The 15,000-nt window shown below is 37.9% G+C and overlaps 1 protein-coding gene across 2 annotated transcripts in view; it reads right to left on the reverse strand.

Moving 5' to 3' along the window:
• The window catches only part of LOC124947552 (insulin receptor-like), a 20,151-nt gene that overhangs the window by 1,037 nt on the left and 4,114 nt on the right, over positions 1-15,000 (reverse strand). For both annotated transcript variants that reach the window (XM_047489862.1, XM_047489863.1), the window contains exons 2-6: positions 6,173-7,029; positions 5,659-6,079; positions 4,917-5,248; positions 4,607-4,772; positions 1-4,518 (exon numbers count right to left, since the gene is read on the reverse strand). The exon at positions 1-4,518 is cut by the window's left edge and continues 1,037 nt beyond it. In XM_047489862.1, coding sequence (XP_047345818.1) covers positions 1,504-4,518; positions 4,607-4,772; positions 4,917-5,248; positions 5,659-6,079; positions 6,173-6,405 — 4,167 coding nt within the window. In that variant the 5' untranslated portion in view covers positions 6,406-7,029 and the 3' untranslated portion in view covers positions 1-1,503. The remainder of the gene's footprint in view (positions 4,519-4,606; positions 4,773-4,916; positions 5,249-5,658; positions 6,080-6,172; positions 7,030-15,000) is intronic.

Genomic DNA, 15,000 nt, shown 5'->3' on the forward strand with positions numbered 1-15,000 from the left:
AAATTGCTCTGGTATTGCTTGATGATATTTCTATTTGATTGATTCGTGCAGAATTGTAAGCTATTACTTTCGTTTGTTCAATTTTCTCTCCCTTTTTCTCTTTCATACAAACTTATACACACGTAACCAACACTCACTCTTTTTTCTCTTCTCCCTCTCTCTCTCTCTCTTCTTTTTAATCATTTATTGCTGTGAGTTTTTGATGCAGAGATGTAAAAAAATACGTAGAAGTTCAACATGGAATACTATTCGTGCAACAATTTTTGATTAAATCATCTACTTTGCTCGTCCATTCGAGTTTTCTAAATTCGTCAATACGTATACTTAATATTAGAGACTATGAATTTGATTATCGTAAAATACGATGAAATTTAACGAACAATAACAAATTTTGTTTCATGTTCGCAATTCTCCGATTGCATTTTCAAGTCTCTAAATTTCTCATTATTATTCGGCTATTATTCGGTTCTATGATATCTACATGATTATTGCAAGGATCACGGACATACTTATTGCAATGATTATATATATATATATATATATATATATATATATATATATATATATATGTATATATATGTATTAATATAAATATACATATACATATATACATATATATATATACGTATATATACATACATATACATGTATATGTATGTATGTATGTATATGGAAAATCGTCTTTTTCTACTTCAGACAAAACGATCTACGATTCGTATCCGGTCGCTTAGTGCATTTAATTGAATCGTTAGTGCGACTATATATGTACTTTAATGTAATATATATATATATATATATATAGAATTTAAAAACTACGAATTAATGCATCTCATGTAGAACGGTATATATGCGAGAAGGAACTCTGTGGTAAAACTTGATGATATATCGAATAAAATATTCTTTCTTCAAGTTCTAGAAAAACGCTAAGCTAATTATAAGCTCTCTCTTTGCTTCCTAGGAATGAACGATATCGAAAGGCTTCGAGCTTTTGGTAGCGCTAGAGGAAAGTGAAACGCGGATAAAGATGAATCGATCCTAAATTACCTTTTAAATAAGGGATCCATGAACCGTGACTTCCATATAGATAGATGAATAGACGATATGCTTTATAACTAAGGTAATAAGTATTAAATTAATTGTCCTATTAAGTCTTTCGTCGTTTCGCAACGAAATTAGAAGAGGATCGCGTCTGGTCCCGCCGAGGAAGAGAACGGAAATAATCCGACTTAAACGATCGTACTTACCTGTGTCTTTTCGGTATATAACGCATTTTTTTCTCTCTTTTTTTTTTCTTTTCTTTTTCTTTTTTTTTCTTTTCTTTTCTTTTTTTCTTTTATTTTCCTCTTAGTCCTCCCATCTCTCATATTGCCCTGAGTGTATGTTTGTACGTTATTATTTGCGTTTTTTTCCCATTATTGATACTACGCGCGAGACCAAACGACAACACGACGACTTCCATTTTACTTTCGATAAAGAAGACGCGAGTTTAACGCGAGAAAAATTTCATCGATCGAGAGGAACTTCCTCCATATTGGTAACGTTACCGAACTGTTGAAAGCCATTCTTGAATATACGTCCTCGACTGGTGCCGGCCTTCGTCTGATCAAGAAGCGTCACGTTATCCTCGAATTCTCGAACCCACCGAGCGGTCTCGTTGCCCCAATGAAAACGTATCGGTGCAGCGTGATGATAGACCTTCTTAATTCCTAGATTACGTATCTCGACACCCTCCTCGGAGTGATAAAAGGATTTCTCACAAAAGTCCTGACCCAGAAAAGGTTCCAATTCAGCGACGATCTCCATGAAGGTTGGACGATCGTTCGGCCGCCACTTGAAACACTTCTCCATGATCTTTTGAATATTTTCCGGACAGTTTCTTGGTATACCGAGGGAACCTTTGTGCAAAACGTAATTCAATACCTCCTCGTTGGAAAAGCCTTGATATGGTATTTCAGCGAGCGTTAATATCTCATAGAGTACTACACCGAACGACCAAACGTCCGAGTCTGACGTGAAAACACCGTCCGAAAGATTCTCCGGTGCCATCCATCTTATCGGCAAAAGTCCCTTCTTACCAATTTTATAATAATCGGTCTCGTATATATCTCTGGCCATGCCAAAATCTCCAATCTTGCAAACCAAATCCTTTGAGACCATGCAATTTCTGGCGGCCAGATCACGATGAACGAATTTCTTCGATTCCAAATAAGCCATCCCATCAGCTATCTCAGCCGCCATTCTTATTATTCTCGATGCGTTCGGTACGAAATGTGTGTCCCGTATACGTCGCAAATATGTCTTCAAATCTCCATTCTCCATTAGTTCCATTACGACGAACGGTGGATTCCCAATGCTAACGACTCCTAACAATTTAATTACGTGAAAGGTTGAGAAATTTTTCATAACCGAGGCCTCATTCAAGAACTCGTTCTTTTCGCGCTCGCTGGCCGTCTCAGAGATCGTCTTTATCGCTACGTCGATGGTATTGTCCAAACGGCCACGACACACCATTCCAAAATTACCAAGGCCAAGCTCTTCCAATATCTCAACGCTTTCTCTAGGTACCTCCCAACTGTCGATAATATACTTTGTCTCAATGTAATCAGGATTTACGCTTGCTATCAATCTCTCTTGCTTCTTCTTCTTTTGACGATTTCTAAGATAAATATATCCAATTATGGTGAAAACGATGAAGAAGCCAAAGATCAGCAATGATATTAATACTACTGGATTATCATTAAGGAGTCCAACGGAAAAATAAATCGTCTCGGAGAAATTACCATCGCCAGCTAACGAGGTCGAACGTACCCGGAGACTGTAATGACCTGGGCTTAAGTTTTTAATCTCGTGAGTCTTACGTTCGTCGCCACGTCCTACGTACGGTATACACTCCGTACTTTTCTTCGCATCTTTAACATCTAGATTCGTATACTCGATCGTATAGCTCAGAGTGAGTGCATTGGGATTTCTAACGGTATCCCAAGAAATCTCGACGATCGAATTGTTGGTTATGTGTGTTATGACGTTCCCAACGTCGTCGGCCTTTTCGCGTCTCTTCGTTCGCGCGTTGGTATATTGAATGGACGAGCACATCTGTAAATCGTCCCGAAGTTTGACTCCGCAAGCAGCAACGGAAATGGTATACAAGGAGAAGTGTCGTAGATTCTTCAAATGAAATGAATTTTCCTTGGCGCTGACGTTATAGACGAACGTTTCCTCGTCGATACCCAACGGCTCGTTTTTCAATCCATATTCGGATTCGTTCATTGAGTTGTACCTGTTGAAAACGCAATAATCTTTCCAACCGGTGGAAACGTGACTTATCCTGAGATTTTGATCGCAAAGTATCTCGAACTTTTTCGACGTTGGTGGTTTAATCGACTCGTCCTTCGAACAGCAAGAGGACGGGCCAACGATCGGTACTTTAGCAGTAACTTCCTGTATTTCTTCGACTTCGGATTCATCGATAAGACCGTATTTACAGTAATCTCTAGTGGAAAGAAATTTCGCGTCCTCCGGTCTTAACAAACCGGATATCATGTAATAACCAATGGGACCATTTGGTTGCTCCGGTGGATTCCATTTGACCATAATCTCGGTGTCGCTTATCGAAGTAGAAACAACGTCGGTGGGCATAGAAGGTATGTCACTTTTCGTTCTGAAAAATATTATCTCCGATTGGCCAACGGGATTAATGAAGGAATTCGAAAAACTTTCGTTCCTCGTTGTAAAGGTTTTCACGTAAACGGCATATTTCGTGTACGGCTTAAGACCCGAAATGTGTTTCGATACAGTTTTCAGGAGCAACGAATTCCCATTGGGTATGTCAACGTCAACGATCTGCCAAGTATTATTACCGCAGGCGTTAGCTTCGTAAGTGATGTTCTCATTCTCGGTCTCTATGTAACTCAACAGATAGCTCAATAATTGCTGTTCTTTAGGTGGCTTGTAACTGTCCCAAATCAGATTCACGTAACTCGAGCCTTTTTCTTTGACCGTGATATTTATGTTGACGACATTGCATGCTACCTTTTCCCCATTTGATTCCGGTTGTACCTCGAGATTGCTAAGGTCCGTTATACCTACCATTTGGCCAAGCTGTTCGATCTTTGATATACAAAGTTTTGGATTGTAATGAAAGAACAATCTGCCGTTTTGTATATCGATCTTCTGCGACGGCGGAAAGAGATTCGAAAGATTTGGATTATCCAATACGATTAAGCTCGCATTGTTTATGTCCAATTTTTCGCCCTTGATGACCTTGAGTTTTTTGAAGAAGCCCAACGACGTGATTGGAAAGGAGTGAGTCACCTTGAGATATTCGGTAATCTCCTCGATCAGGCCAAAAGCTTCGGTTAATTCTTGCATGATGTTCGGATTACCGTTTCTTATTTGGAATTCCAAAGCCCCGTTTACCACCGTCGTCCCTCGAAACACTTGAGCGTCCGAGATGTGCCTTATGATGGCACTCTTTCCTATCTTACGACATCTATCCTTGCAAACTCGACAGGTTATCATCTAGGAGAGGAAGAACATCATATAATTATTATCAACGGGATTTATAAGAGGGATTTGGAAGATGAATTGTCATATCGAAAATCCATACCTTGTTCTCGTCGATGTGATCCTCGTATCCCTCGGGACATTGCGTTAGGCAGGAACCATTAAAGGGTCGCCATTTTTGTTCGTCCTCGATTTTCGATATTTTCCGTAAGTGATTAATTTTCAGACATTCGGCCTTCGTTATACATCGCCTTGATATATAGGCGTATCTGTAAAAAAAAAAAAAAAAAAACGCGAGAGAATGACGTGTCGAATTTACTCGATAACGAAAGAACGCGCGGATGGAACGTGTTTTGTACGTTCTATCCGAGGTATATTCTCTAACGAGGTAACCTCATTAGAATGTGACTTACAAATGATCCGGACAATTCTCGACGCATTTCCCTTCGTGCCGATAATGTTTACAGACGTAGCAATCGCTCTCCGTTATACCGTAACATTCTCCAAGGCACTGATGGTGACACTTCGTTTTATTCGTTACTTGACAATGTTGGGCCGTCCAACAATAACCGTCGGGACATTGCGAGCAACTTGGACACGAACTTTCATTGCTATTATCCTTGATAAAATTGTCCCCGGCCGTAACGATAGCGTCCCAATTTAATGTATTGGTGTAACACAAGGCTGGATTTTTCTCGATCCTTACCCCACCCCTCGAGATTTTCGTCAGTTTTCTTAAGCCGATCTGTGAAGGAGTATTAGAGTGAAGGGAAACATTAGAAAAGGCTATCTTCAGCCGGTCGAGGCGGCGGGGAGGGGGGGGGGGCGGGCCCGTAATGCCCAATTAATTCAATTAACCGATTAAACTTGTCACTTGACCCCGTCGATTAACCGATACTCTTGAACAAATTGGAGCAAACCTTCGAACCGGCGTAATCAACTTTTCTTTGGCGTGGGAATGACGAACGATCGCGATTGATCTCGTACGACAAGGACGATTACTACTCACTGACTCATCGTACCACGACGAGACATTTTAAGAGCAAGTTAGAGTTTAATGCAACCTCGCGGTAAACTATCCGTGAACGTTATCAATCATAACCAGTTAAATTTAACGGTTACACTGTAATTCTGAAAAAAATTCTGCAATCTCACCTCCTGCAGGTTCTGCATTTCGTATACCATAAATGCATAATCTGTAAGCAGTATATTCCCTCTGATGGTCTCGAGATTCGGGAAGAGATTGTTCAGGCTCTTCAATCCGTAAACGCGATAGAGTAGGAGATAACCGGTGATCTCTCGTAGCTTCGGAAATGTACGATTTTGAAAGTCGGCCTCGGTATTGTTCTCGATCAGAACGATCTGTAGGAAGCCCTCGATCACGTGACAATTTTCAAGTATATCAAAGTTGTAAACATTGTTTCTAATGTCAATGCTCTGACATATACCATCGCCTATCGTTACGTTTTTAGTTCTTCGACTGTTCTCACGCATCTCCTCGCTAGATTTTCCCCGTGATTTCGATGAGTGCGAGGAATATTGATAGCTTTTGCTCGAACCGGTGGTGTCTACCGGCCTGAAATTGATTGACATTCTTCAATTGACATTTGATCGGAGAGAAAAAGAAAAAAGTTTCAAAATAGCATTTTGACCTATAAACAGAAAATACCTGTTAGAATCGATGGCCCTGTTGTTCCTATAAACAGTGAACTTGTGTTCATCCTCAAAGAATTCATCGATTCTACTTGTCCTCCTGTTTGCGACGTAATCTGGCTCGTACTTGCCCTTGGCTGTTTTGTCCCGATGCTTGCTCCAAGCCATCGACCATCTCTTTTGTTGTTGGCAGATTGCCAGAGGCGCCAGGACACAGAGTAGCACGAGCACTAGCTTCATCCTTGTCATCTTCTTGTCTCATGGACACCAGGCTACTACTACTACTGCTGCTGCTGCTGCTGCTGCTGCTGCTGCTGCTGCTGCTGCTGCTGCCGTTGCTGGTGATGGTTCTTTTGCTTCTGCTAGCTCCACGATTCTCTCTATCTCTCGCTAACACCGTTTCTTGCTTCTCCCCCACCCCTCTCTCTCTTTCTCTACACATACATATTACACAGACACATATGCTTTCAACTTTGCTTTGCTCTCCTTCTTCCTCTTCCTCTCGAACGTCCTCCTCTTCCTTCTCCTTCTCTTTCTCTTTCTCCTTCTATCGTCGCGAACAACTAATCGTTCTCTCGCTGGAAGGTGCCTATCGACTTCTACCGGTGCAACTCTATTCCAATAGGATCGCAGAGATCTCGTCAGCAACATTCAAAATCCTTTATGAATTTAGAGTATCTCTTTCTTTCCCTCCCTCCCTCTCTCTCTCTCCCTCTCTCTCTCTCTCCCTCTTCTTGGCGCCTTTCCGAACACTGAAACAATTTCTTCGATATTCCACAATTTCTAATCGTATTTGAGCGCACTTAGAGAAGCTTCTTGTTGAAGATGAAGTACTTCTTCGACCCCATTATAGCTGCCTAACGATTTATTCGTCTGAAAAGAGGAAAAAAAGAAAAATAAGAAAACTGATGTACTTCCTTTCATCTTAAATATTAAATTTTATCGTTCGCAAAAGAACAAATTTTCACACTTGAAAACCTGTAAATAATTTCTTGAATTTAATATTCAATGGTTATTTCTGGTAGTCAGAACAACCTAATATATACTAGCTTAATATCCATATATCAATATTTCATGAGCGTTATGACATAATTTGTTATATATCATTTTCTGGTATAATTGCTCCTATCGTTAACTGCTCTTGAAATGAGCTTTGGTGAAAGTTGAATGTGAATGAAAACCGGACGGTAGAGAATGTATTTCGTATGTGCCTGTGTATAAAATTTTTCGTCAATTTCGACAAAGAAAAAAATATATGGAATTATTCAAATGCAATTAGAAATTTAATTATTTTTTTTAAGCGCAGCGCAAGAGGACATACAAGTTGCAAAGTATCAAGTATCAAGTTCATCGTGTAAACTAATAATTAATAATAATAATAATAATAATAATAATAATAATAATAATAATAATAATAATAATAATAATAATAATAATAATAATAATAATAATAATAATAATAATAATAATAATAATAATAATAATAATAATAATAATAATAATAATAATAATAATAATAATAATAATAATAATAATAATAATAATAATAATAATAATAATAATAATAATAATAATAATAATAATAATGACAACAACGATAATAAATATTATTGTTGAGAAAATGTGACAAAAGTGACTCAAGAAATTAATGTTTTTAGCCAAGATAAGTGGATTGAATTTACGATAGCGATCCTCCTAAGAGTCCCTCGTAACTCTTAACATCGTAGAAAATGATGACGTATATATGCGTCCCTTGTAATACGAAGCTAAGCAAGACGTGGAAAGTATAAGACAGTTAAATCCTAACAGTGTCTGGATAGGTATAAACTGACTAATGGAAATCTGCAAATGTTATTTTTAATAATCGTTATACACGATTACTCTCGAGCTATTGCTTTTTTTTTCGATCGATCGTAAACGAGTTTGAAGGATTATAAGATTATAGAAAGTAACAAATATAAATCCATTGACATAAGATAAGTTGGATTGAACAGAAGAGGCCTTGAGTCTGGTCTGATACACGCGTCTTACACGTGAATTGATTAGATCGGCTCGTGTTTAATGACTTTATCCTGATTTTTTTTTAGATTATCTCCGATAATTATGATATGGACCAAAATTACGATGCAAATTGATCGATTTGTCAAAGTCTCGATAATTTACGTTCAAAAGTAAATCGTGGAAATGTGAAAAATCGATTTTATTAGACCTTTGCCGATCGATGGAAACGAATACAATGCCGCCATCGCTTTCTAAATTTAAAAGAAAAAAACTGACGATATCGGCATATTTACTATTATCTACGGTATATGATTAATGGACTCGAAATAGATGGGTATCAAAACGCAAGTTCGAATTCTATAACGCGATCCTTTACGAGAAGCAGTTATCTCGCTGGAGGGTAAAAGTCCACAGGGGAAGCACGCACGTTGCTTCCTTTATCCGAAAGTGAAATCATCGTGAACTTAAACGTTATTTAACTTAAACGCGTAGGCACAAGCGAAAAAAAAACGAAGAAGAACCTATTCATTATTTCTCGGACGATAGATAATGATAACGGACGGATAAATAATGGATTTAGGTTCATGCCCACAAGCAAAATCTCACATATTATATTGTACTACATCAATCGAAGGTACGGGCTCATTAAAGATTCGAATTGATTCTCTCTCTCTCTCTTTCTCTCTGCGATCATTAATATATTAATTAATATGAATCGTAAATTTCATTCGCTATAAATGAAATTTTCTCAAACTCAACGTTACTCGTCGAAATGCATTCATTAGTTCTGAAACAACGTAACACTCCGTATTATGTATGCATAAGAGCAGCCAAATAGAAAGAGCTCTTTTCGATGGACTTTCCATTCCCTCTATTTTGCTCTTTATATCGGAAAGTACGAATTAACGATTTAGCCGTGAGTAATCCAGCGATAAAGTCGATGCGACGAGAGCAACAATAGCAGCTTTCGGCAAATTTATTCAAAAGACTTTCGAGTAATCGAAGTCTCTTTACGTTTTACGCTAACGCACATAAAGATACGCGAATTTGATATGGGAGTAGACCGAGAATTAAATCGAATATTTATATAGATTGGATAATCCCTGATATCGCGAGCAATTTTCTTCAATCTCGAAATTTCTTTTTTCTTTCTTTTTTTTAAGAGGAAAAGATCCTTATATTCTGTACAAAAAGCGAGCGAGCGAGAGAGAAAGAGAGAGAGAGAGAGAGGGAGAGAGAGGGAGAGAGAGAGAGAGAGAGAGAGAGATGGGGCGAAACGTCGATTAAAAAAAGAAAAAAGAAAAAAGAAAAAAGGGAATATTACAAGGCGAGATTCGCATGCGCTCGATACACGAACGATTGAACGCTTTTAAAGCGGATGTGACGTTTCATACTGCGATACGAATTCAACCGAAATGTTTGCTTTTTCGTTTGATTTCCTTATTTTATTTGAAAAACGAATCGAACGAACAGAAATCTTTTTCATCTGCGCCGACATGAAGAGTTTAATGATAGCAACGAGCATAATTGAGTTTAAATTATAAAACAAAATGAAAATTGTAAAATTTATAGGGCGATAAATGAGATTGGTACCGCATTGATATGGGCAAATAATCGCGTATTGTGTAAACGTGCGTTTACGTATATAATAGTACAAATTACATATTGTATATTCAAAGAGAAATATAAGCAAAAATATCGCGTACGATCACATTTGAATTTGATCAAGTTTGCGAATTAACGTATTCAATCGGTTGACGTGGCATATGTATATGGACTTACACACGTAACGTTACTCGCTCCGTCAATAGCACGAGGTCAATGACGATGACACGTAGAAAGGTTTTTTTTCGCATTAAACGCGTCGTCGCTTCCGGTTTCGATTTTCATGAAAATTCGCGAATATTAGATGTAGATAATTTAAAAAAGAGATTCTCTCTCTCTCTTTCTCTTACATTTGCATGGACGTATGTATCATCCACATATGTAATTAAACGTAAACATATAGTTTATTAATTCATTTCGCAGTTTTATCGTATTGTAAATGTCGATTTTACGTAGTCATACACCTATATACTTATCTCGTGACACGCTTCCTAGCTTACGCGATCACCAAACGAATATTTTAGAATGGCACTGACTCTGCTTGAACATATTTTTATTCTAGTAATAAGAAAAAAGAGAGAGAAAAAAGAAAACAGAACAAAAAAGGGGGGAGAGAGGAAAAAAGAAGAAGAAAAAAGACATTTGCGTGTAACAATGTTGGCGCAGCACGATTGCTCAACGGCACCTTGCAGATAATTAAACGTTCCGCGTTATTAGCAATCCAGACGCAACTGTTCGTTGCTAACTTGTGTCGAGTTCGCTTCTTATTTTTCTTTTTTTTCTTTTTCCTGCCCTTCGCTCCCCTTCCTTTTAAATGTAACGACTATATGTGAAAGACGATGCGAGGAGGAATGTGATCGTCATGTCTCCGTTCGTGTATCGAATATCCAATGCCGAATAGTAGTCGATCCTTGCGATGAAGACAGATCGATTCGAGCGATAATTTTAATCGAGTTCGTTGTCCCTTTTCGTTTTATTTATAAAACGAAATTGTATTATACATCAAAGATACGAAGTTTCTAACTTGGTCTCTATCGTACATTTTGTATTTATCTGTCTATTTATTCATCTATCTCTTTCTTATCTGATTATTTAATGAGAAAGGAAGAAACGGAAATAAGAAACGAGCCCATCAATTTTTCATTTGAAATTTCATTCAAATTATTCGAGAATATATAATTGGGTTTATTTGTCTCTAATGGTTTATTAAAGACGTCTTATTTTCAAAGTAAAACGTGTCGTCGTCATCGTCGTCGTAACTCATAGCGTGACAATTTTCTTGTCAAATAGCCAAGGAAAAACATTTCCCTTTTTTTGAGGTCTCTTTCTAACGCACGAAAATACGCTTCTTGACTAACACACTCGGCTTTATCCTTATCTTCGACACTATCATTTTTTTTTTCTTTCCCTTTTTCGTAAAAGATACTCGTATACTTTTTATACGACCCTGTTGATACGTAGACGTAATATTTTACGAAGATATCACGCATTAAATCGTAACGATATTTAACATATTTTGAAGTTGTTCAAAAAAAAAAAAAAAAAAAAAAAAAAAAAAAAAAAAAAAAAAAAAAAAAAAAAAACGGATTTTATTTTCGAATATCTCTTTTTTTCGCAAAGATACGAACGTGTGCAAAACTGTAAGAAAATATTTCTAGGAAAACACTATTGCTGTTTTCGAATCCACAAGCCTTCATGCTGATCTTCCTCGCCCACGCACGACCCTTTAAGGTCCCAAACATCCGCAAGGCGTATGTGACGTCCTGCCGTTTCACGAGCTACCTTTTATCGTTCTTTCTTTCTTCTTATCTTTTTCTTTTCTTTATGAGCGCGAATGGAGTCTCTTTTATAGTTAAAACGACCAAAAAAAAAAAAAAAGGTTGAATCTCATTAAATCACAGGAAAATATTTGTCAGCTTTCATTGTTAATCGATCAAGCGTGTTAAGAATCGAAATGATTCGATACTCGTACGAAACTCGAGGAAGGAAAGGTACGACACGAAGGGAGCTGCAAAAATACATCAGTTAGAACAACGAAGAGAAGGCTGGATTTTCTCTCGTCGAAATGTTTAAGAGGATTGATATTGCGAAGCGTACGTACTTGAAAGATGAAAGGGAAGTGCCGGGGAGACTGTCGTTAACGAGAACGACAACAGCAAGCCGCGTTCGTTCTTAAAATAAAATAGGTGCAAGGAACAGAGAAAACGGATAGACGGACAAGCCTCGAAGAAGTTTAAGCGTCACGCGCTGTTTAAGTTTTATTATACATCTGTCACGCCGCGGAATCGGCGAATACTAGGAAAAATCTTCATAAAACCATCACTTTGAACGGAGTAAGTAATTTTAAAATAACGACCGTGTACGTCAAGTAAGAGGCAATAAAACAGACAGATTTTACTCGAATAGTCTCCGATAAATTACGAGGAGGACGACCACGGCAGTAGTAACTGTAATAACAATAATGGTAAATAGATATTCCAATGGACGTTGGTAATTACTACACGTCGTGCTGAGTTTACTTACTCCGCGTTCTTCGAATGGAAAGAAAAAACGATCGATCGATCGATCGATCGATCAAATTGCCGGCAATTCGGATTAAATCGAGTTTATTCCCGTTCTATACACATGTATGTATATCGGCCGCTGCGCCCCCATCTCCTTCGTTTCTCTTTCATCGATATAGGTTTCTCTTCTCCTTCTTTTCTATGTCGAAAGCACGATATTACTGGCCGTGTTTACACGAGGACGACGGACATGGAAAGAATGAGAAAAACAGAGAGAGAGAGAGAGAGAGAGAGAGAGAGAGAGAGAGAGAGAGAGAGAGAATATACCGGAGTGTTAACGTGGTATATTCACAAATGGAGAGCCTCCTTCTCCTTCTCCTCCTTCTCTCCCTTTCTCTTATCTCGCATTACGCAATCCGACCATTCTTTTATTATCTTGTTTATTTTTTTTCCTTCTACCTTCGAACTAATCCAACTCGGACAGTGATCCGAATATTATATCATCCTGGTCCATTTACAAATTTTGATGAAAAATAAAAGAGATCGTGGATTGTTTTAAATCAAATTCATTCAAATTCAGAACAACCTCCAGATAATATCTTCTTTTTCTTTTTTTGCTTCTTCTTTTTTTCAAAACCGTCACATGATAACAAGCGAGAGTAGAAGATGAAAAGGGAAAGGGAGAAGAGAACATCATTCTAACGCGTCCATGACGACGACGTCGACGTCGACGTCGACGATGACAACAGTGAGCAATGTTTTCCGCGTAAACAACGGATATATATCTGCACGTAGCCTCGTTAAAGTGATGGTTACGTCAGATTTTTGTTTTTCCACGCTCTCTCTCCCTTTCTCTCTCTTTTTTCGTGGATAACTAAGACCGCCGCGCTATGTCTTATATCGTAAAGATAGCTAAGTTATAATAATCAAATTACATAAATGACATTTAAATTATCTAGAGGAATTATCAAACTTTCCAAACGAGTTGATATTATAAATAACACGCCTACATAGAGGGATTTAAAAATGGCGTAGTCTCGATTGGTCTCTTTAAAAAGAAACCATCGATACAGCAAATTACACGGTGTATTTAAATTTTAAAACGACGTATACGCTGAACATTTCGAATCATTATTCTTATTATCGACGTAATTACGCTCGTTAATCATTGGAATTACGTCGTATTTGCGTGAGAAAATTTGACTAGGTGACGTCACTTGGGAGGTCACCATCGATCGCGGGACTAGTTTCATCGTCTTTAAACTTCATCAAGGATGCTGTCGGACTTTTTATGCGAACTTCTTACGGTACTATATCGATCCTCTTTCTTTTTCTTCTTTATCTATCGTTTGCACGCGCGCGCACACACGCGCACATTCACTAATTTGCATTTAAAATTAATGTTTAAAGGCCGGCGACCTGAACGGTGAGTAAACGATCAACGATCGATTCACATTCGATCGACTCATTGGAAACAACTCGCTCTCGGCGACAACAAAAGTCTTCTCTCTCTCTCTCCCTCCCTCCCTCTATCTATCTATCTATCTATTTCTTTCTTTCTTTCTAGAATCAGTTACTCTCTCTCATCACTTGTCAACGAAGAATATTATTTCAATAATCTAACTAACGGACGAGTGTTGTAATATCACTTAATCGCTAATTACATTTTCTCCCGGGCATTTCACGAAAGTACTTTTTGACCACCTACAGATCTCGCCAAGTGAAACTACAAGGAACGTAAAGTAAAATAAGAAACACTGCCAAGAGAAAGAAAGAAAAAGAAAGAGAGAAAGAGAGAGAGAGAGAGAGAGAGAGAGAGAGAGAGAGATTCAACCGGTTCGCAAATAACCACACGCAATATCCTCTTTGAACATCACTCAGGTTATATTGCCCATTTTACAATGGCATCCTTCCTTCATTCGTCCATCGCAAAGAACAGAGCCGACTAATAACCAAGACGGATTGTGGTTAATGAGAAAGAAACGAAACGTTTACTCACTCGGAAAGGCAGAATATATTTTCTTTTAAGGAAAAAAATAAAAACACGTCCAAGTATAATAGGTATGTAGATGATAGGATGGACGGATGGATGGACCGACGGACAGATATAGATGAGATGGATGGACGGATAGAGAAATAGATAGATTCTAACGCGACAATCGTAAACGATCAACGTTGAGATTTTTGGCTGAAGGCTTTGGCGATACGGATGACGCATCCATAACAACCGATGTCCCACATAACTTTTAAGAACGAAAACTACTACTATTTAGTGTGTTCGCCCAACACATCAAAATATGTACCAAAGGAAGAGAGAGAGAGAGAGAGAGAGAGAGAGAGAACGAAGGTTATGCGTAATCACATTCACCGCGGATTGATTCCAAATGGCAAAATCGTTTACATTGACTACGGTACATGTGACACGCCATTTAACATTACCCCGCATGAATGAAAAAAAAAAAAAAAAAAGAAAAAAAATTGATAAATAAATAAATATCTAACGAAACGGTAGATATATCTGTTTTTGGTGACGCATCGAATGTGTTAATGAGAGATCACATATTTTTCTTTCACCGAAAACCTTGTCAATGAGATAAATGTATTACGCGTCGGATATCAATACGCGGAACAAAACAAATACATACATATGTGTATCTATAAACTAGCACGAACAAAAAGAACATTTAAGAGTGACGACGACGACGACGATAACGATCTTCCGGAAGATTTGAAA

The sequence above is a fragment of the Vespa velutina genome, chromosome 3 (assembly GCF_912470025.1).
Source record: "Vespa velutina chromosome 3, iVesVel2.1, whole genome shotgun sequence".
NCBI classification, from domain to species: domain Eukaryota; kingdom Metazoa; phylum Arthropoda; class Insecta; order Hymenoptera; family Vespidae; genus Vespa; species Vespa velutina.